At 40.8% G+C, this 23,749-nt stretch overlaps 2 protein-coding genes across 4 annotated transcripts in view; both read right to left on the minus strand.

Annotated features, from left to right (window-relative positions):
• The window catches only part of LOC121706895 (macrophage mannose receptor 1-like), a 38,348-nt gene extending 21,091 nt beyond the window's left edge, over nucleotides 1-17,257 (minus strand). For 2 of the 3 annotated variants that reach the window (XM_042089031.1, XM_042089024.1), the window contains exons 1-14: nucleotides 17,153-17,257; nucleotides 16,493-16,879; nucleotides 15,503-15,667; nucleotides 13,177-13,332; nucleotides 12,951-13,064; nucleotides 12,666-12,803; nucleotides 12,383-12,559; nucleotides 10,447-10,604; nucleotides 10,004-10,117; nucleotides 9,711-9,826; nucleotides 9,409-9,557; nucleotides 9,117-9,316; nucleotides 8,905-9,026; nucleotides 8,153-8,228 (exon numbers count right to left, since the gene is read on the minus strand). In XM_042089031.1, the coding sequence (XP_041944965.1) occupies nucleotides 8,153-8,228; nucleotides 8,905-9,026; nucleotides 9,117-9,316; nucleotides 9,409-9,557; nucleotides 9,711-9,826; nucleotides 10,004-10,117; nucleotides 10,447-10,604; nucleotides 12,383-12,559; nucleotides 12,666-12,803; nucleotides 12,951-13,064; nucleotides 13,177-13,332; nucleotides 15,503-15,667; nucleotides 16,493-16,879; nucleotides 17,153-17,222 (2,142 nt within the window). In that variant the 5' untranslated portion in view covers nucleotides 17,223-17,257. The remainder of the gene's footprint in view (nucleotides 1-8,152; nucleotides 8,229-8,904; nucleotides 9,027-9,116; nucleotides 9,317-9,408; nucleotides 9,558-9,710; nucleotides 9,827-10,003; nucleotides 10,118-10,446; nucleotides 10,605-12,382; nucleotides 12,560-12,665; nucleotides 12,804-12,950; nucleotides 13,065-13,176; nucleotides 13,333-15,502; nucleotides 15,668-16,492; nucleotides 16,880-17,152) is intronic. The other variant, XM_042089035.1, reaches the window with a different exon arrangement.
• A 2,112-nt stretch (nucleotides 17,258-19,369) lies between these two features.
• LOC121706910 (macrophage mannose receptor 1-like) overlaps nucleotides 19,370-23,749 on the minus strand; it is a 30,342-nt gene continuing 25,962 nt past the window's right edge. The window contains exons 29-30 of the mRNA XM_042089048.1: nucleotides 23,335-23,358; nucleotides 19,370-19,966 (exon numbers count right to left, since the gene is read on the minus strand). Of these exons, the coding sequence (XP_041944982.1) occupies nucleotides 19,779-19,966; nucleotides 23,335-23,358 (212 nt within the window). The 3' untranslated portion in view covers nucleotides 19,370-19,778. The remainder of the gene's footprint in view (nucleotides 19,967-23,334; nucleotides 23,359-23,749) is intronic.

The raw sequence follows: 23,749 nt of genomic DNA on the forward strand, positions 1-23,749 counted from the left end.
AATAGGCTATTTACAATATTTTATGTAAAGTAGAGTTTGTAAACACGTTATCATCAACTTAATGCACGCACAACTTTTGTTTGAGCAGGAGAGAGAATAACAATGAATGGACGCAGCAACTACAGAAATTGTAGCCAAGGCTACTTGCTGCTTTCTTTTACTGTCTATGGTTACTGGTTAACAGCACATAATAAGCTTATTTAAGCGAATTCACAAACTCAAGACTTCAAGGCCATCATGGATATAAAACGTTTTTATAACGAAAGGATGGTATAAGTATAAGTATACTCTTTTGATCCTGTGAGGGAAATATGGTCTCTGCATTTATCCCAATCCGTGAATTAGTGAAACACACTCAGCACACAGTGAACACAAAGTGAGGTGAAGCACACACTAATCCCAGCACAGTGAGCTGCCTGCCTGTGTGTGTGTGTGTGTGTGTGTGTGTGTGTGTGTGTGTGTGTGTGTGTGTGTGTGTGTGTGTGAGACCAGTAGGCCACGGCTGCCCCACTTTGTTTTGCTTTGTTCCCTCACATTTGAAGGGAACATAGCAAAGCTTGGAGTTATTTCAGATGGGCTACAACAAGGTAGGCAAAGTTGTAGTGCTTGTCAAAACCTTAGCGCAGCTGGAATAATGCTTATAGCAGAGCTGCCAACCCTCACGCATTCGATTGGTCTAAGAGCATGTGGAGCCAATCAAATGAATGAATCTCACTCTCAATGTGTGAGAGTTGGCAGCTCTGCTTATAGGCTGATGTTAAAGCGCACACGATGTTTAAAGCCATACACAACGGTAAATTGAAACAAAACTAAAGGTAACTTTAGCCTTTATAGGGCTGTATAAAGTTGTCCAAATTAATAGGTCGTAATTAGGCGTTGTTGTTGTAAAGATATTGCATGTAGATGTACTATATAGGCTACTTAAATTTGTAGTTGACGAATGCACAAACAAAACCGGGAAATGGATAAATATTATCAAGGCTTTGAATGTTTCCATCTGTGCACAGGGTGTCTGTAGATCGGTGTGCATAGCATTCATTTCTGCAGGCCTGTGGCCATGCATGCGCCCTTAAAATAGCATCTGAATTTGCGCCACTGACTTTAGGGGCTGTATTTTGGGCACCAGCACATGGCGTAAAAACTCGTTTTTCACCAGCGGAAAGTTTAATTTGGTATTTTGCACGTTTATTTTTTTAACATTGTGCCCAGGGGTGTGGCAATTAACAACCTAGGGAGGGGCCTGGCGCATTGTCTAAAAATCGCTATCGTACACCACCTAAACCTGGTCAGAAGTCAATGGCGAGTTGTTCATATGCTATTTTAAGAGCGCATGTCAACAGTCATATTGGCAGGTGCACGCACCATCCTTCTATCATTCATGAACGCACACCAGCGCACGTCCATACAAAGCATTACAAATTGCACGATTACAATGGGAAACATAATTAGAATAAAGATATTACGAAATACTGTACATCTCATGATGAGTAGTTATTCACCGTCATGTGCAAATTGGTAATGACGGTTAAAAGTGATTAGGGGAGAGGCGAGAGACACGTATGGAGCACAGCTGAAGACGCACTGTCACGAGATATAAGCAACTCCTCTGCAGGATAAATGTTGTTTTATTCAGTCATTTGAGCAATATTAGGGTAAGTGTTGCTTTTTCCAGCCTATGTTTTCGGTGGTAATTGTCAGTCAATAGTGAAACAAATAGGCTGACACCAGACAAAATTTCACTGCATTTCTTACTTCCAGTAACTATATGCATGTGACAATAAACTTCCTTGTAAACTTCCTTGAAAAAGTAACTGCATATAACTGTCTTGTCGTTGACTGACTCCTTGGTGAAGTTAGTTTCACTTTGCCAATGAGTTCAAATAATAGACGAGTGCAAATGCGTGAAGGCTATGCTAGGTTTTAGTAAAGCATGGTTTAAGAATGACTATCCCATACGGTCTAGCAAGCAGCCTCCTTCAAATGCGCCGTTGAATGCCAAAATACCGATGCATTTATTTGACATATCGCGCGTTGCGCCGTTAAAGGGAATGACAGATGTCATTCTCATTGGTTTAAAATGATGTTACGCCCCAAACACACCCATATGACTGATTAAAAAACCTAGGAACACCTTGTTGTGTAAAAGTGTATCCACTTTTGATAACGAAACCCCTCCCAATCTGAACTGGACATCCTACTAAATCTATTTTTTTTTAAAGTATATTTTTTTGGCCTTTTTATGCCTTTAATGATAGTGACAGTGGAGAGTGACAGGAAGCGGATGGGAAAAAGAGCAGGGGTGGGATCCGGAAAGGACCACGGGACGGGAATCGAACCCGGGTCGCCGACATACGGTGCAGGTGCCCCAGCCAGTTGCGCCACGGCTGGGGCCAAATTTGAATAGACTTTTGACGAGTGACGATGCACTTTAGAATGTCATGATAGGGCCCTAGACCATGAGGTTCCTGGTCTGTGGCGGAATTGTTTTCTGAAACTGCAAAATATCAACAGGGACCGTTTGCGCCGGAACACGTCCTCTCTTTTCGCTGAAACGCGCCCGTGGGTGCACATGTACCTGTGGAGGGAAAATTCCAATATGCGCTGACTGCAAAATAGGAAAGACAAATGCGCGAGTATACAAAGTCAATTGCGCTGGTGTGCACGATAGAGCCCTTAGTGTTCATAGTGTTCTGCCCCCTAGTTAATACCTGGGACTAGCCTGACGAGCCAGACCCACATTAAAATGTAGGGTCTGGGCACTCACCGTTCACAGTGCTCAGTCCGAGGGGCGGGATAATCAGTTGTCTTTCACATTCCCTCTGCACGCAATAGGACAGCGGCAGCGCTATGAGTCCCATGCGTTTCCCACCAGCGGAGCTAGTTGGCTAGTTTAAACGTTTGCCAACTTAATAAAAGCTTAACTCGTGTCACACTGTTCGCCAACAGCAACATCCATCTTATTTGTTTTCAAGTAGCAGGGAATTCAAGCCAAACCGTTGCAACTCTGCCATCAATCATTATGTTAAGCCCACCTAACGACTCTATACACGATTTCAATGGCCTTATTAAGTTTCGATTTCTGGAGCTCACAAGCCAACGGAGAGTTGCTAGACTAGCCCTGGCTGCCGCTAAGGGCGCGTCTAGATTTCTAGGCTACTACATCAATGAAAAACTTTTCCAGGATATTTCCAGAGGTTTGTGCTTTTGACCGTTCGTGCCCTGAAAGGCAAATCTTTCACATTTGTATTCGGTTACATTTGCCAAGAACGATATAGAGCTGACACATTGAGTACATGTTAACTCTACCGTAAAACCTTAGCGGCATGGACAAAGGGAATGACTGCTAATGTGTTGAATCTTCACTTAAATAAAGTCAGGGTTTAACAGTCAAAACGTATGTTTTTCCGTGAAATTTGTTCAAAATATGAAAGTGTAGACTGTATATTGTCGAATTATGTGAAAACATGATATTCAACATTTTAACCTGTACGTTTGTTTATCGTGGATTTTCTCAAAATAGCACCGTGCGCAAAGCGACTGGTTTCACCTTGCAGGGTAACATATTGAAGCCTTTATACAGGCCCAGATATGATGAACAGCGGGCTGACTTCTTGTTGAGCACATTGGAGCGGAACGCAAAAAGGGAGGTGGCACTGTTGGCCACGACTGACCGGAACACTTATGGCAAGATTCTGAATGCTCTAGCAAAGCTGTATGGGGCCAGCAAACGGTTGCCCTGCTACGAGTAGTTCTTCCACTGCAAGCAGGAACTTGGAGAGGATGTGGGCACATTCACTCTCTGGCTACGGGAGCTGCATCATAGTTGGAGCCCAAGGGAGCCCCAGGAAGCAGGATCAGACGATGAACTACTGTGCACTCAGTTTACTATGGGCCTGAGGATCTGCCCCCCCAGGTCAGTCGTCGTACCAATGGGATGCCCGAGGGAGACCCAACTGCCGTGACTGAGGGGAAGTTGGGCATATCCAAAGGTTTTGCCCACAGCGACGCCCTGCACAAATGGATGTTCGGTACCCCGGGTCACAGCAGGGCGAGTGAACCGGGAGGGGCCCCCGACCGCACCCCCACAAAGGCCCTCAATGGTGGGCAAATGCCCTGAAGTAGAAGTGTTTTTCCAAGGACAACAGGTCCTATGCATGTGTACTTGACACCGGCTCACAAGTCACAATGTTCAGCCAGATACTGTTCCAGCGTTATTTTGGGGGGAGTGCATACAAGATCCTAGCAGTATACCATGGCTAACCTTGAAAGCAGCCAATGGGCTTTGTATTCCCTATGTGGGTCATGCGGTTATTGTGCGTGACGATTGCATCAATACTGAATATGGGTTCTTGGGAATGAATGTGGTGGCTGATTGTTGGGCAGAGGTATTCCATGATGGGCAACGAGGAGTCACTGCTTTTAAATCGGTGTTCTCTCCCCATGCAGAGAAGGCTTGGGATGCAGCTAGGGAGCTGAGGACCTTGTTGCAGGGCATGCTGGACTGTGGTGTGGTAAAAGAAAGTTCAAGTCCCTGGGCAGCTCCAGGGGTTCTGGCAAAAAAGAAAGACGGGTCGTGGAGATTCTGTGTGGACTACCGCAAACTCAATGCGGTGACTCACAAAGACTCCTTGCCCCTGCCACACATTGAGGAATCCCAATCCAAATGGTACTCCACACAGGACATGACGAGTGGATATTGGCAGGTGGATGTCTCACCAGAGGACCAGGAAAAGACCACGTTCCCCACCCCTTTCAGCCTACCACTTTGAATGTATGCCGTCTGGACTCTGCAACGTGCCAGCTACGTTCCGGTAGTTAATGCCAGTGTTTCCCACAGAATTGAATTCTATTTGTGGTTGTCACTATGTTCACGAACAACAACCCTTTGGTTCATTTGGAGAATGCACGACTGGGTGCAACAGAACAATGTTGGGTGGCCCAATTGGCCAACAACTTGTATGAGGTACACTACCAACCAGGGACGGCCAACCGAAATGCAGATATCTTGTCACGACTTCCAAGAGAGACCATCGGCACCATCATACACTGCCATGACATGCACCACTTCAGTAGAACCTTGCCCTAGTTCAGAGCTATGGGAGAAGCGTCAAATGGATGACCCAGACCTGCGACTCCTCCAGGCCTGGAGGATAGAAGCAGAGCCCCAAGGCACCAATACCCTTGCTGCCTTGTCCCCTCAACTCCGTCACCTACTTCGAGAATGGGACTAGCTGGTGCTACAAGATGGAGTCTTGGTGAGGCATGTCACTGAACCTGACACTGGCGCCCCGGTAAAATAAATTGTTGTCCCGCAGGCCCAAGCCCAATCGCTAAGGGAGGAGTACCACAAGGCGGCAGGCCATGCTCATAGTAACAAGATGATGTCCTTGCTTAGGAGGGGGTTCTTTTGGGTGGGAATGACTGCAAGCACCCGGCATGGACCACCGAATGTACCACATCTATGGAAAGCTGGGGCAACAACCAAAAGCCCCTCTATGCCCCATTCCTTCCTAGCCTGATGTAGTCTAGCCTAATCTAAGCGTGCTCAGATGACGTGATAGACCAGGCGCTGTTGCTCACCTGTCCATCATCGTAAAGCCCGATTTGATTGGTCCGATCTAGGGCGAGCATACTTGCTCCACAATGGAGCAATGCCAGACCGAACTTCCCGACCTCAAATGTTGTGGGCGGGACTAAGTTCGAAATGGCACCCAGGCTAATTCCTTCCAGCTTTCCGTTCAAAACTGTGACCCTAGACTTTCTATCACTTGGCCATTACAGATATGTTCTCGCGCTACCAGCTCGAATGCCAACGGCCTCCACAGCGACCCCACCTCCAGCCATTGCTCCAGTCACCACATCTCATGACGGGTCGGGTTTGGACAAATATTTAGAAATTATAGTCGGGTTCGGTTCGGTTCGGTTATTATGTTGGGTAACCAACAGGTCTGCTTTACATGATGCAAACGTTTGTTTTTTGAGAATAAAGTAAAATGTAAAAAAGACCTAACAGCTTTCTTCCTGTATGCAAGATTTGTTTATGTAGCCTAGCCGTGACAACACATGTGCATTTCAGACGGCATGTCTTGGGTGACGTAAAAAAAAAAAGTTGTTAGCCTATCAGGAGATTTTAAGATTATTTGCGTTGCATACTGTGGTAAAGACATAGGCTACCGGTAGGCTATAAGGTCGTCTCGTTCAACTGGATGAGGATTTCCTCGAGTTGCCCCAATTAACGTCGATGCTGCATATGGATCAGTGACAAGGCACTGTAGTTTCAAATACTGTTGCAGTTCATTTCAAGAGTTTTCGTCAATGGTAAGACTAGAATTCTATTTCAATAGGCTATGCTTGCTTGGGCCTCTTGTGTTAATGTGCGCTGTGTGTGACCCGAGTGCGTGCACGCTGATCTGATTCTGTAGTAGACAATTCCATTTGTTGTTTGTTCCGTTTAATGGGCTAAAAAGACAAGCTATCCACAAACGTGAATGTTTAATCACTAGCATGGGAATAACTGAGGCATCATCTGCGTCGGGCTTGCGTTGGGTTCGGACATAAAAATGAAAATGCCTGTCGGGTTCGGACGCAACTCTGTCGGACGCGGGCCGGGTTCGGACAGAAATTTGCGGCCTGAACTGCACTCTAGTAGGAACTATACTTTTAGATCACGGCCGAATCCCAGAACATTACCAAAACCTGGAGCGTGCCCCTAGTCTATATCCGGCCCGCAATCGTGGTAACCCTCCTGCACGTTACCAACCTTGAAGGTCGCAACAGACTGTGCAACAAAACAAACAATGGGACATTACACCCGTAAATGACGTTAGAGATATCTGTTTTGCTATGCAAATTAGGCCTGCATCCCACTTTAGGCGGGAGCAGAGCATGTTGTTGTTCAAATCATCAAATCACATAGCACCTGTAAACTGTTAACTTGTAATTAGCACTGATCAGATAGATAGATAGATAGATAGATAGATAGATAGATAGATACTTTATTGATCCCCAAGGGGAAATTCAGGACAATTCAGATTAGCACCATGTCGGAGCAGCCAGAGGGCAAAGGAGTTTTTAACCGTCTTTTTAATGCTGCAGCCCGTGCAAGACAGGAGCTGGCGGCAAGAATTGATGATTAAATGTTGCTTTGATTTTTTCGATTACAGCCAACACCATTGTTATGAATGGAGTTTCCTGTAGATGGCGCTGGTGGATTTAGTAGGCCTACACATTTATGTACGAAACGAGATCAATCCAGTTGATAACGTGAGAGTCTAATAAACCACACAGTGTTCAGAAGTCCCTGAGACATTTACTAACCTCCCTGCCTAGTCTTATCTTTTATATACCTTGTTGTCTCTGTTGTTGGTGTACCTCAAGGGTCAATAGTAAAATTCCTGTTCCCGTTACAGAGGATTTTCAGATCCTTTCAAGTTTTCCACATTTTGTTGTTTCAGACTCATCTTAAAATTGATTCAATGAATACATTTTTTTCTCATCAATCTACTCATAATACTCAAATGCTCCACAAAAAAGCAGGTGTCTGGAGTGTTTTGTAAATATAATATAATATATATATATATATATATATATATATATATATATATATATATATATATATATATATAAAAATAATAAACGACTGAAATATACCATTTACATAAGTATTCAGACCCTTTGTTATGACGTTTGCAATTGAGCTCGGGTGTATCCTACAGTACTTCTATCAATGGTCCTATCATTGGGCATTATTAAGAGAGGCACACATCTGTCCTTATAAGGTCTCACAGTTGATTGTGTATGTCAGAGTGAAAACTAAGCCACAAGGTTGAGAGAACTCTCCGTAGACCTGTGAGATAGGATTGAGTCAATACACAAATCTGGGGAAGGATACAATAACATTTCTGCAGCATTAAAACTGCCCAAGAGCAGGGTAGCCTCCATCATTCTCAAATGGAAAAGTTTGGAACAACCAACAATGGTCGCTCAGCCAAACTGGGTAATCTGGGATGAAGGGCCTTGGTCAGACAGGTAACCAATGACCCAATGGTCACTCTTTAGTAATATGCCCTTGGCATATTATGCACTATGCACTTGGCCTAGTTGTAGCACGTGTAAAAAAACTGAAAAAATTAAGTTGTTGTTTTTCACTCACCGCTGTCCCATCTGCCCATGTGTAGCCAACACTGGGATCTTGAGCACTGTAGCCAATCCAAGCATCAAATCTGTAGCTGTCATGTAAAACAGTTAAAGCTATACAGTGTAGTTCTTCAAACTTAAAATGACAGCTTAGAACTCATTTTGATGCTGCGTTGACTTGAGAATGGAGTCTCTGACATTGTGAATGTGTGCCCAGAAGGCCTGGTATTATTTATATCAAATGTTGTCTACACATGAACTCGAGCATTGAGAACATTGTTTATGTACACAGATTACTAAAAAGAAACTCACTTGTTTTTTTAGTCAACTCTGTGTACACAAACCATGTTCTCAATGCTCCAGTTCATGTGTAGAGACCCTGGTGATACTTCGATCAAAGTTTCATGTTGTGTCGAGCCTTCTTAGTGTTTTAAAAATAGTGATTTTTATGCGATCATTCATCAGAATAGTAGTGGCCCTAGCACTCCCATTCAAAAGGCCATTTGACCCGAAAACGACAATATGGTCACTCTTAAAAGTGCCGCTTTCAACGTAATTATGCTTTTAAACGAAAGTTTGAATCAGGTACATTCACAAAAAGACCCTTGGTTGCATTTTGGTGAGAGTTACGCTTTAAGGAATTGGCTACACAATTGAGTGTTAAATTCATCATTATGAAATTACTCCTGATTTGACAATATGCCCACTGGTACAGTATATTCCACTTATATTGTTGTGTCTGTAAGAAATACAGAGGATAGTTCTTACCCTCCTCCAGTTAAGAAATTGTCGAAATGATTATGAATACTGATCAAATCCCCACCAATGGATCTGCAGAAATCCAACGCTTGAAACCAGGTCTTCTTCTCGTAATAATCCATGTCATAAAACTAGGAAGGTCAGAAAAAGTCTGTTACACTGGTTTGTTTACTGAATGCTGGTAGTTAACATGTACTGTAATGTCCCTAGCAGTGCTGAACCTTGTAACAGAAGGGTCTGACTCCCAGGGGTTTCCATCCCTCTGCACAGCTGGGAGCGGGTGAGGTAGGTGGGGCTGGGGTGGTCACCACTCCCTGGGCCTGGTGCTTGCAGATGTACTTCTCCTTGTTGGAGCAGCTCAGCACATCCCACAGTCCGGCCAAAGTCCCAGTCGTCATGGCCACACAACCCTGCTTTTGGCCTATTTGACAAAAAAAAAGAACACTTAAAATCTTATTTCTTAATTGATTTAATATATATTTCATGAACACACTGTTAATAAAACATACACACCTGGCATACGTGTATTCCAGTGAGTGTAGGGGACATTCCGTGAGTTGGACCATTCAAATGTGTAACGGTCTCTTTGGTTAGACAACCCAATCCAGAAGTGCTTCTCTGGTCTGGCTCCCACCAGGCTGATGAGGAAGGCATTCTCTGCACTGGGCAGGCAAAAGAGCACATTTTATACATGTGAGGTTTATACATTAATTTAGCAAAATTACTATGAGATCAATACACAGGGGCAGGCTATCAATGATAATTTAATGTGGTTGATACACAATGTTTGTTTGTTTTTTTTGTCCCATTCTTACCTGTTTTGTACATCTACCAAATAGGCACTACTCCTTTTGCAAATTTCTTTTGCTTCTTCAAATGTGTTTGTTTGTGCGCCAACAAAGTAGCAGTTATAGCCATGCCTGATCCATCCCTACAGAGAGACCCACCCACCACACACACACGCAATACATACATACATACATACATACATACATACATACATGCATACATACATACATTTAGGACCTTAGGACAGTGCCGGTATACAAACACATAAATGTGTTTTTTAAATGTACATATAGTAAGTTTTTATTTTTAATAAACACACCGTTTTACAGCCTCCACTTTGGGCATCGTTGTGTGTGTCTGATGTGGAGTCCCCTGTCTTCTTACAGATGAAGCCATACTTGCTCGCACAGACTTCATCACTCCACTGCCCATCCTAATTACAAGGATATGAAAACTCATAAAGTATAAAGTACTCATAAAGTATGTCAAAACTCGTAAAGAATTATGAAGGAATTAATGAGTGAATTAATAATAATTAATAATGAAATGAGGACAATTTCAAAACATTGCAATCAATATCAAACCTAATCAAAACTCTCACTCTTATCACTATCTCATACTGACAAAAAAATAAACAACCATCCTCTTTCCTGTCACACAAGCCACCATCTTGTCAGGTCTTAAACAAGGTGTAATTTCACCATTATACCTTTCATTGACATCAGAGTTTACTGTTTTACTTTTGTATTTCTGATGACGTACTTTGCCCCCCATCAGGACGCAGTCCTCCAGTACAGAGCGGTGGTGAGATGGCTCCTCAGTGTCCCATGTGGTGAACGTGACGGGAGACTGATCGCTCCACTCAAACAGCAGCTGTGTCTTTTGGTCATTCAGACCGATCCACAGCTTATCTGTCTCCACTGCAAAGGGAACGAGCAGAAGGCAGGAGACACTGATTTGTATTTGGAACTGTTCTAATTGATAATGTTTTGGATGAAATTAAGGAGTGACATTTGAATGAACAACTTGAATGAACATATGTGTGTGAAGAAGTGTCCATTTGCATTTATAGCAGTCGCACATATTCTTATAATATCTACTCTCAATATAGTATAGCTGAATAAATGCCTGTTGTATGGTGGCCAGGAAGTGCAAAACAAATTTACATTCTATCTATAATTTACAGGAACGTCTGTCTGTCTTTTATTCACATATCTCTCCAACTGTTCATCCGATTCATTTCAAACTTGGCAGATGTCTTGCTACGGGCATGACTAAGTGCAGTCGTTGTAGACGTTGTGTGGATAAGAAATGCAAAAGATATCGTTAAATATAACAGCACACATTGGTTTTTGCTGCTCTAGCCACTGGCCACTCCCTCTCTCACAGCACAACACAAGACCAAAGAGAATAGAAGTGGAGCTTTGGTAGCACTGAATCAGTGCACAATAGTCAAGATTCAAGATGTTTGGATGATTAGCATGTTAGCAATAAATAATGCCTCTATATGGTAGAGTAGGTCAATGCAGTGCCGTGCAAAACAACGTAAAAAAATATATGCAATTAACTGGCACTTTGAATAGCCCAGGCTATTTTGGATTGTCTTTAGACTTTGAAAGAAACAACAATTTCAACTGCAAGGTCCCAAATTTAAACGAGAAATAATAGTCCCGAATTCAAGAAGTTTTCAGAATGCCAGACACATGCAAAGCATGACCAGCTACAGACAATGAGTGGCAGATAGACACTGTTTTTGAGTCACATCGTTGCACATTTCATAATGATTCATCATTCTACAAAATGGTTTGTCTTAGGCCTTCATCATTAGGTTATTCAATAGGCTACATATTTCGCCTTAACTCAAAGCTTTAGTCTTATGACGAGTGGTAGATAGCGTGATGTCACTTATAGGCTACCAAAGATTGTTTTTGAAATGTCATGCAGCCATGCTTAAATTCTGCTCACTGCATTTATTATAATGTATTATAATAACATATTCAGTTTTCATTATTGAATGCTTAGCTGGAATGATGTTTTCCCCTATCATCTTATTTTTAAAGCAGGCCTACCTGTGGGCATGTAATTAGGCTACAGCTTTTTTTTTTACCGAAATAGCATGTTTGAACAGGCACTGCACTAGTGTAAAATAAATCTACAACCCTGTGAACACTTTAACCACGGGATGTTAGGTTTTAGGTAAAAAAAAATGCAATGGTAAAATATAAATTTACAAGGTGCTTCACATTTACAATACAAGTTTCAATACAAATTTACAAACAGTAGAAACTGTTACACGGAATGTACATGCGTAACACCTTAAACATTTGTATTTTACCATTGTATTTTGTTTTATGCCTAAACGTAATTTTAGCCTGTGGTAAAAGTGTTCACAGGTTTGTGCATTTGTTTTAGATTTGTTTTAGATTTGTAAATTTGGGCCCACAAGCGTAAAGTTTTGCACTTACTGGCCACTGTACTGTTGACATCAATACAGCAATGTTTATTGCCAATGATATATTTCAGTTTGGAAGGGCCCCAACTTAAAAGATGGTATAGGTTACATATCCGTATAAGGTAATGTAAATGATCAAAATAGAAATTAGAGCCACCAAAGTTAAAGTAATGTCAATGTTGATAAAAGCAATCTGTAGAATTGTACAGGTATCAATGTAATAATGCATGTCAATCTCTGACTCACTGTATCCCAGCTGTGAGAGCACAAAGCTTTGCTCCTCTATGTCATGAATGCTCACTAAATGTCCACCGGCATTCAAACACTGAATATTAGAATTCTTCCATGTGCTCTTTGTACGATTCAGAAAATAGCAGTGACCTGCATATGGAATCCATGGAGCACTGCAAGAAACCTGGAGGCCTGTTTACCAAAAGGGAAAAATTTGACAATGGCAAAGGAAAATGATTATTAAAAGAATAGACAAAATCACTAACTGTTTAAAAGTATTTACTTATTTACTTCTTACCTGGAGGGCTAGTGGGTTTTGGAGATCCTTTCTGGCAAATATAGCCAAGCTTTTTTGAGCACAATTTATTTTGCCAGCTATAAGTTTCCATGGTGCTAAGAGCGCCACAGGACCATCCATGTTCTCTGTTAGGCTGCCCTGAAACAATACAATAACACAAGAACAAAGCGTCAATGTCTTAAAACGCAGGCATTATTACTTTAGGTTTGACATAATCAAGATTAAAAACATTACTGAAAGCCTTTTCTTCTGTCAATTATCCAGACAAACAACCAGTCAAACTACCTGAGCCCCATCTCAAATAACGGAACGGCTCTCCATTGGTCCATTGCCATCCTTTCTCGGTATTTAATCTGTTCAGTCCAATCCAAAATATTGTTTTAAACGCACCTGTGATGCCTGTGTATTGAGAAGTCACTGTCATACTGAGAAAATACAGGTGTCTTATTGCTATACTGCAATGGGTAATAAAGCCCTCTGATTACGGAGGGAAAAAATCACTTTGAGTCACCTGATATGAAGGTTTGCTCCTGGGGCTCAGTTATACTCAGCAGGTCTGAGTCCTGCTGCTGGCAGCTCCTCCTGGCTTGGTGCCAAGTGAGGGCGGAGTTTTCATTGACCTGGTACAAGACGCCAGTCAGTGGATTTGTATTCCAGCGTTCTGATGCTGGAATGAAAAGAAAAAGAAAAGCCGATCATCACTAAAACGGTACAAAGTATACACACAACTTGTTACAGAACAATGATAAAAGTGTGGTTAGATATAATTTTAAAGGAATTATAATTGATGATGCCCTGTTTCTAAGAACGGATGCTGTGTAAAATGTAAATAAAAACAAAGCTGCGTGCCTGCCTGCTTTCAGCGCAATTCATTATTAAGCAGAGCTAAGTGGGGGGGCTAAGCTAGTAGGTTACGCTCATGGTTACGCTAGTCCAGACTCTGGGCAGCGCGGACCAGCACCGGCCGTAACATGGACACTGCTGGTCCGGAGCCGCGGAGTGAAATTATTCCCGGGGCTTCATCTGATAATTTGCTGCGCAATTGATCAAGGAACCGCGGACCGACAGAAAAAGAAAACAAACGTTTCTGCAATCAGTAGGAAATACTTGCTAATTTGGTGTCATCAAACATAGAGGCATACAATTAAATGCTGGTATGAGCGTTCATTCAATGCGCGAGAGAAACTGAAACTTGATACCGTTGGTAGCAAAGCTCCAATTCATCCTATTGGAAGGCTATTTAATTATGAAACTACATTTAATAGAACAATGTGGATTTATGCAACTTCCATAAAAACAGAGCACAGACTATAATACACTATCTAGAGTATTGTATAGTCATTTCAATAACGTGGCCAAAAGCTTGTGGCATAATTAAATAAGTCAATATTCTTTCCATTTGCCTACCAGTGTATGATGCTTGCATGAGGGAAACATCCCAAAACAATGACACCCATATAATTGCTGTTGTTTTGAGAAGTATTTATCATGCAACCATGCAAAAGCAATGGAACTATTGTAATTACATTTTACATTAGTAAAGCAGTCCTCTGATGTGCATGTTTTCACAAACTTTTTGTGAACAATGTTAGCACTTTAAACACTGGCTGCTTTGAAGTGCATGTATAACAATATAGCGTAACAATAATAATTATAATGTGATATAATGATAATTCGATGAGGGGTGGGTTCATGTAGGTGGGCCCTATGACCCCAAAGTATGTCATGACCGGGCCTCAGGTCAAAGAAGTTGTCTATGTCCATGGCAACACTGGCATACAAATAAAGTCTATCAAAGGTCTGACAAAGGTCTGACATAAGGTAGCATTTTAAATGGGTGTTTTTTTTAAATAGGCCTACATATTGTTTTTGAACAGTTTACTTACAGTAATACAGCTTCTAACAAAAGTAGGGTGATATATATTTTACGTTTTCCCTTTAGTTGAGTTAAAAATAAAACGGACACAACAAAATAACAAACACTTGATTTTTAAAAAAAATAGTCGTTTAGATTAGTCGACTAATCGAAAAATTAGTCAAAAGATTAGTCGTTAGAAAATTAGTCGTTAGTGGCAGCACTACTACTATTGTCTGATGCTCCATCCAAAAATATTGGTTAAACTCTACCATGCAAAGAAATCCCGCTGCCTTGGGCCCGCCCGAGCTCATTTGAGATGGACTGAGGCAAAGTAAAAAACTGTACTGTGGTGGCTAGACCAATCGAGATTCAATGTATATATGAAAGTAAAGAAGAGGAGGAGTACAGAGGAGAGGGACCATCCAACTTGTTATTGTCTGCCTGCAATCCAGACCTGCCACTTTGGGTACATCGTGCAATGAAACACAACTATGAAGACCCCAGACTTTTGAGCAGATTAAATGTTAGATTGGGCAAGAATGGGATAAAATGTAATCACAAAGCTCCTGTACCAACTTTTTGAGATGTGTTGCTGTGAGTCAAAGTGGTGCGCAGAGTCAAAGTGGTGCGCAGAGTCAAAGTATGTCGAAGTGGTGACACTTTTTCCTTACTCTTACCTTACCTTAAAAAGCCGCACCTGCAAAAAACAAAAAAATTCTACCAAGGTGTGCAGACCCTTTCTGACTTTGTGGCATCAACTGAGTTGAATTGAATCAATTTAAAATTATCATGTATTGTAAAAAAAAAAAGATTTCTGTTTCAAAAATATGAATAATATGCTGTCATTATTTCCACTAAAGTAGCCTAAGCTATAGGGTTTACATGAATCATAGCATTATTTTATTTGTAAACATTTTACACAGCATCCCATTTTTTTGGAAACTGGGCTAGGCTACTTATGGTATAAGAAGGACCTTACATTTAGTGGGGCAGTACCCCCAATTTTGCTGATAGTCTCTGTCAGTCGAACACCACAGACGATTAGTTGATTTCTTGGTAATACAGTCCGAGTACCATTTCCCCTCGTATCGGAAAGGAAAGTGGCATGGCCGACCAAAGGCGTTCCCCTTGATTGTGTACAGCTCTGTTAGATAATATAGCATAATATTAAAACATCATGTAGGCCTACACGATGACCTCCATTAACAGGAGCGACATTACATTAGGCCTACATGAAAAGTGTAGGCTACAGTACCTTTCAACCTGCAAGATGTGGCAAAAGTTTTGTTAAATACTTGCAACTCATGAGAATCCCAGCTAGCTTATGCATAGTACATGTACGTTACTAAAAAATAAACGAGCGGAAGTGATTTTATTTCATCTTCACTTTCTGCTTTTGATTAAGTTTGTATGGTGAATAGCCTACATTTTCCGCAGCCTTTCAGCATCAAAACAATACTGCAAACAAAAACGAAACCCTGTTTTTCTCTGGAAATACTCTCTGGCATATTTCGTTTGGTCCTTGCCCATAAAAAATACAATGTTTACGTCAGATTAGCAGCAAACTTATGGTTGATTTGTGGTAAACAAATATTGCCAGATTTGTGGTAGAAAATATTGCCAGAAGTTAGTGTTGACCGCTAAGCTTCCAGCAAAATGCTGGCAACAATGAGAAGTTTATCACTAGTGGCAAATGTGTTCGCCAGTGATTTGCCACCACACTTAGTCAATAATGGCAAACTTCCAGTGAACTTCTGGTGACAAACCTAATTTTCATGTCACAAATGTGCTAGACTGTTTACCAGAAACCTAATTTACATGTAAAAATATGACCTTATATGTAGACTAGCCTACAGTTTTTTGCACAAAAGCGTCTGCTAATAATTCTAAACATAAACACAAACAAACGCGACTTTCTGCGAAATCCACGCCTTTATATCAGTGCATTATTGCTGCCTCACCCACATACCTTGGTATGGCTGTGAGCAAAGGCCCTCTGCAGTGCCATGTATTAACCACTGACTAGCAGCTCCAATGTCTTGGGTGAGTTTCAGAACTGTGTTTTCATCTTGAGATAAGAAAATATTTGTTCCCTTCAGATTTAACAGTGTGCCATTCTTGCACTCCCACTTTTGGAGATCACTTGTTTCATCACAGATGTACCACTGCAGGCCTGAGCCGTCCGCTTTGCTCCCAGCTCCCAGACATCTGCTCATCTGAACATTAAGGATGCGGTCGTTGGATGTCCAGCGGAACTGTTGGTTCAGTTGGTTGGAATCACAGTAGAACAGCTTTAGAGGCTGATAGCCTTTTAGGCATTTGTTTACATTTTTGTCGTAAATCAAGAAATTACTCCCTGGTGGCAAACAAGCAAGGTATGAAATTAAAAAAGGAAGTTGATCAGAAACCAGTCTAATTTAATGTAATTTAAATTCCTTAACATCACTTAAAAGGTTATTTTTCTCTAGAAACAAACAAATTTCACTGCTACTACTATTACAGTACTAGGCTACCACTACTACTACTAGTACTGATAATGATAATGATAATGATAATAACAATAATACAATAGTCTTATAAAACATCATGTAGATCGCACCATTCAGATCGCACATTTTCACTTACTTACCTAACAGTGCAAAACAGAATGAGACTTGAAAGAAGATAAAAGTAACAAGACCAGTTGATCTTGGCAACATCTTAGCGCATTAAATGCAAAATCTCGTGGCCTCTCTTTAGAATGTCCTACAGTAGGAGGGGTGTGTCTTTGACAAATCTTTGTCATCACTTCTATTCACTGGTGCCAACTTCAGGTTAACATAGGGGAGTCACAATATTTTCTTGTGCCATTAGTGTTACACTAAAACAACCAATGGTGACACTATCTCTTAAAGTCCATGTACCTCATATATCCGTGATGATGCACGGGTCAGCCCGAACCAGGTATGTTTGGTCAAAATCGCTGAATGACCTCATTCTGTTGTAGCCTATGTAAGTATGTATTTGCAGAACTGCGTATAGGCTATATGCGATTTCACAACTTTGCGAAGTACCGTGACTGGGAAAGGCTGGCAAGCAAGCCGACAGATCGGGGTTTTTACAATATTTCAGTCAAGCTTTAGTTGGTTTATAGCCTACAACTGTACGTAGCCATGCAAAAGGGAAAGTAGCATTGATTCGCTGTGCTGCATGTGCAACTTTTGGCCTATATTCTGAAGAATTAAAATGATTGTTTAAAATAGTCTACGTTTGAAAAAAATATTGAAGGGAATCGGGGAGCCAGTTCAGTAGCCTATGCCTTTGGCAAGTAGCTAACTAACTACAGACACACAGGTGAAGAACAGTTAGACAGTAGGCTACTACAACCAGAATAACTGCATTATAGGCCTACTTCCAAGTGTCAAACTGCAGATTTCTGAGTATCAAAACCGCAGTTTTGGAGGAAATACTTGTATTTGCAGTTTTTTGCAGGACATGCAGTATCTTGGACACAAAAAACTGCATTGTACTGCATAGTACTTTACTTGACTAAAGAAATGCAGTATTTTTGACATGACAGTAGCCTAGTGTAGCCATAGGCTACACTGCAGTTATTTTTTGTATGAGGAAGATGTACAGCAAGCATCAAAAGCAAACAGCCCAGACCCTAAAACTGGGCATTTATAGCTGTGAAGGCGATTCACACACAATTATTTTTCTTCCTCCTAGTCCTTTATGGGGGGAAAACACTTATTAAACACATATTTGATGATATGATACTGTAAACACATTTTGGCCCTCAGAGTTCAGGTAGGATGGCCCCTTGGCAGGATTTTGCTATGGCCCCATGGAGGTCTCAACCGGCATTGACACTACACATGAAGATATAGGCCTCTCTCATGTTATCTCTCCAAAATGATGTTTTGTGCAAATGGGTTAGCACAACAATAGCTTTAGGTGAACAGAGATACAGATCATCTCACTAATTCTTTAATTTGTGCATAATATTTGTGCAAGCCCATAGTCTCACACTCCAAACGAGAAGATGTTTTTGCAGCTTTGCCATCGCAATAGGCTATTTGCGTGATAGCCTATAAGCGACATTAATCGTTTTAAACTTACAACAGCCCAATTTCTAGGTGAGGCTAAGTGTCTGTGTCACTGGGCTATTATTGCATAGGCCTAAGCTATAGCCCAATTCAGCTATAATATCTATTACGTACATGTAAAATACATAATGACGGAACTGTAAGACCAAATACAAAAAAAACTTTCAAGTCAAAGCATTGTGAATCGTGTTTCAGCAAAGTTGAGGGTGGCCACCACAATGACATGGGCGTTGCAAGCAGGGGGTTGTTTATGAATGAAACAAACATACAAACTTATTTTGGCTTCAAAATAATGTCATGTTTTATATCAAAATGTCCCTGCACATTCAAACTTTTGTGTTTTACTGCTGCACAACCTTAGGATGAAAACTTGCATTGTCAGCACATTGTTGTGCTTGATGCTCTTGTGAAATCAGCCATGCTTGCTGAAAGCAGGTTAAATTAGGGAAACGTTTTCCCAGTATTTGTTTGCATTGCACAACCATTGTAATTTCTTCACCACACACTGGAATTGCACTATTGCAATTTTTTTTTCCTTCTTTTTTGTAAAATGAACCCTCACTCATGGAAGTTGAATAAGGCTAGTGTGGGTGGCAACTGTAGAGGCAAGGGTGGGGACAGTTCCATGCATTTGTTTTCTGCATGTCAACAAACATGTTATTAATGTTACTCAGTTTAACAATGAGTCTTTCAACATTGTCTTTGTTGTGTCTGGTATGATGAATAACTCACAATCAAATGTGTGAAACACAGACACGCATGATACTCACAAATAGGTATTTTAATGTATAAAGACATGAGTAACAAAAAGGGAAACAGAGAAATCTACATTAAGTGAAAAAATAAATAATGTAGTAGTGAATAATGTGCAGTGATAAATGGTCACTGTAATACACTCAAATGCAGTATCAATTCTCTCATGCAATGTAATTGAAAACCAGCATGTAATTTTATGACTGATGATTGATGATTTTTTCTTCCACCTTTGCATACATACATGTATGCATTTGTCCATACAGTTGCATTTATCCATACTGTTGCATTTATCCATACAGTTGCATTTGTCCATACTGTTGCATTTATCCATACAGTTTAATTTATCCATACCGTTGATAAATGATTTGATTGGTAGCTGTTTGTTCTTTATTTATAAATCTTCTTATTTATTTATGATGAATGTGGATCTATCTCTTTTATGTATAGTGGGTTCTCAAAAGCAGGAATGGTGGCTAGAACTGTTCGTTTGTAGTAGTCAAACATTGCAAACATTACTAATCCCATCACAATCACCAAAGTAATAACAACACCAACAATCAGCCCTGTATACCAACGGTGAACCTCCAGAACTGGGCTTTCTGAAAAGAAAAAGGTTAGAAAAAAGTAAATGACAGCACACCAAATGGTCCTCGTCCCTACTCTATATATAGTGCCAGTTCTGTGAACACCAATCTGATCTCCATATTATAAGATTATTGTGCACAACATGTCAACAGCTCATAACAGCTCATATAAATGTTGAAGCTACTGTTTTAAAGGTTACTGGAAGAAGTAACTGTTAATAATTATTAAAACATATTAAAATATTTTAACATTATTAATTCTGATTAACATACTGTTATGTTCAAAGGAACTACTTTTGTTAAAGGGACTATGTAGTAATGCGGCACTATGTTTTCCTATGAAGCTGCGGATTTATATAGTTTACAGAGATGCATTGAATGAGTCTGTCCAGGTGGGTATCCCAGAAAGCGGGTTTACTGGCTTAACTGGGTATGTTAACCCAGAGTAAGCTGTAAACCTGAGATTTCAGTTCCAAAATGATCAGGCTATGTAAGTAACTATGGTAACATAGGCTCTGAACTTAATTTGGTGGGGGGTAGGCTTTGTTCAGGGGTGCGTTTCTAGAAAAGTTAGCAACGATGTTGCTCAACCACTGTGGTACGACGCAACTTGTGATCAAATAACAACGTTGTAACACCTGTTTCCAGAAAGTAGTGAACATGTGTCGCAATTCGCTACCTCCGGCGTTCGAACACCGTAGTTCCAACAATATTGTTGATGATGCAGCGATACATATCATTGGTGGAAACAGTGGCAACGTGTACCGGTAATACCCCACCCCCTAGAAATCCTCTGCCACAGCCTATGCTGACATTTCTCCAATTTAAACCAAAACTGATTAATGCTGGCATTGTCATTGCCATCAGCAAAAACCTAAACCTATTGCAAGCATATACAACAGTTTACTTAAGCCGACCAATATGTGTCATTATTTGTGTTAAATATCTATGTTAAAAAATATATAGCCTAGACGAATTTCAAGATATAGCCTACTATCGCAAGTTTCACTGTCTGTATTGTGGCTTAATGGCAGCGCGTCGTTACTCTGTGCGCTCGACCAGAGTTCACATCCTCTCTCTCTCTTCTTCACTTCTGAGTAAGAGTAGGGGCCCTATTATGACAGTCTAAAGCGCATCGTCACTCGTCAAAAGCTTATTCAAATTTAGTAGGATGTCCAGTCCACATTGGGAGTGTTTTCATTATCAAATGTCGAGCGCATGGCGCAACAAGGTGTTCCTAGGTTTCTTTTTTTTTTAAGTATATTTTTTTGGTCTTTTTATGCCTTTAATTAGATAGGATAGATAGTGGAGATTGACAGGAAGTGAGTGGGAGAGAGAGTCAGGGTGGGATCCGGAAAGGACCACGGGGCGGGAATCGAACCCGGGTCGCCGGCATATGGTGCAGGTGCCCCAGCCAGTCGCGCCACAGCTGGGGCCGTTCCTAGGTCTCTTAATCAGTCATGGGTGTGTTTGGGGCGTATAACATCATTCAAACCAATGAGAATGACATCTGTCATTCCCTTTAACGGCGCAAAGCGCGACGTCAAAGAATGCATCGGTGTTTTGACTGTCAACGGCGCTTTGGAATGAGGCTGCTTGCGAGACCGTATGGAATAGTCATTCTACTAAACCATTTACTAAAACCTAGCATAGCCTTCACATATTTGCACACGTCTATTATTTGAACTCATTGGCAAAGTGAAACTAACTTCACCATGGTGTCAGTCAACGACAAGACAGTTATATGCAGTAAGTTACTTTCACTATTAACAGACAACATCGAAAACATAGGCTGGAAAAAGCAACACTTACCCTAATATTGCTCAAATGACTGAATAAACAATGTTTATCCTGCAGAGGAGTTGCTTATATCTCGTGACAGTGTGTCTTCAGCTGTGCTCCATACGTGTCTCTCGCCTCTCCCCTAATCACTTTTAACCGTCATTAATTTGCAAATGATGGTGAATAACTACTCATCATGAGATGTACAGTATTTCGCAATATCTTTATTCTAATTATGTTTCCCATTGTAATCGTGCAATTTGTAATGTTTTGCTTGGACGTGCGCTGGTGTGCGTTCATGGATGATAGGTGCAACCGCCAATATGACTGTTGACAATGCGCTCTTAAAATAACATATTAAACAACTCGCCATAGACTTCTGACCAGGTGTACAATAGCGATTTTTAGACAATGCGTTAAGCCACTCCCTAAGTTGTTAATTGCCACACCCCAGGGCGCATTGTTTAAAAAATAAATGTGCAAAATAAGAAAATAAACGTTGCGCCGGGTGGAAAACGACTTTTACGCCATGCATGCACCAGAGTGCAAAATATGGCCCTAGGTCTACGAGACACAACAACTCTCATTCAGGCGTAATAATCCAATTTGTCTGCTGCAGCTCAACCTTGTTGCTGGAAGTTAGCTTACGGGGACTATTTTCAGGTGCTGCAGGATATCATTGTGCTGCTGCGCACATGTTACGTTCGCAACGTTCCTTGATTATTACACCGGAATGAGAGTATAGTTCCATGTCAAATCAGCCTAGAAAATCACCATGTTCATTTTCCACTAGTCTTATTACACTTTCTAACTTGAGAGGAGACCAGTTTTAAATAGAAAAATTACTGGAAATCTTGAAATCATGATGCTAGCAGGCGAGATGCTAATGGTCTAATCCGATTCAATGATCTATGCTAGGCTGGAGCTAAAAGTGGTATCGCCAGGCTCAGAGAACGGCTGGATGAACTGGAGAAATCAATTGTTTAACTCAAGGGGAGGTGGAAAATGAGTGTAATTCCCCAAATGGTGGAATATCCCTTTAAAGTGAAACACCAGCGAAAATTGACCCAGAGTCTTTTTCTGCAATGCAAAACGAGGGAGCCCACTGAAGATTTGTTCCAGAAAAAAACAAGTATACTTTGTTGTTTGTGGCAGTTTGGCCAAATATAAGTTAATAACAGATGGTATAAAACTTTGGAATAGTTTGTATAAACTTGGAATAATTTCAAGACAGCAGCCCTCTCTGCACTATTGCATTCGATAATCGACTTCCTTCGAGAGGAGCTGGTAAGGGGACAGTTGGTTAGTCTTCTTAATAGTCTTCTGTAATAAACTCCGGGTTCACTAACTACGTAGCTGGTGCTTCGTTTCATGTGTAGGGAGGGACCCTGAGCAAGCTACTGATGAGGTTTGGTGCCGTTTTGAACAATATTACTGGTTTAAAAAATGCTATTTGGGAAGCGTTTGGCTCACTATTTGCGATAACGAAAAATACTGTCTCCATGGCTTATTTGATGTGTTTTCATGCAGAAAAAGACCCTGGGGTCAATTTTCGCCAGTGCTACACTTTAATAGTGAAGGGTACTGTTTCAGTAACTTACCTGTAGGTTTTACAGTCCCTGGCTCTGAAAAGAAACATATGGAAAGCATGAGTTACTGTATCTTGATATTAATGTATGTAATCTTATAACCATGTGTCTAGGAAGCTAACAACAAGCTAACAATCAATTAATAGGTTTGATGTTTAAAACAAAATTCTATGACTTCTGTAATGTGATTATCTTCATGATTTATTGTCTCCTCTTTGACAGTAAACTGCCTTTGAGGTATGGACAAAATAAGACATTAAAGGATGAAACACTGCTTCATATTTTTCACCATTTTCTGACATTTTACAGACCACACATAATTGACTTACTTGTTGAAATAATTGACAAATAATTGATCAACAATAAACATAATAGTTAGTTATAATAAGAATAAGAAACATGTTACAATGAATTCTGTATTTTTGAG

Source organism: Alosa sapidissima, chromosome 1 (assembly GCF_018492685.1).
Source record: "Alosa sapidissima isolate fAloSap1 chromosome 1, fAloSap1.pri, whole genome shotgun sequence".
Taxonomy (NCBI): domain Eukaryota; kingdom Metazoa; phylum Chordata; class Actinopteri; order Clupeiformes; family Clupeidae; genus Alosa; species Alosa sapidissima.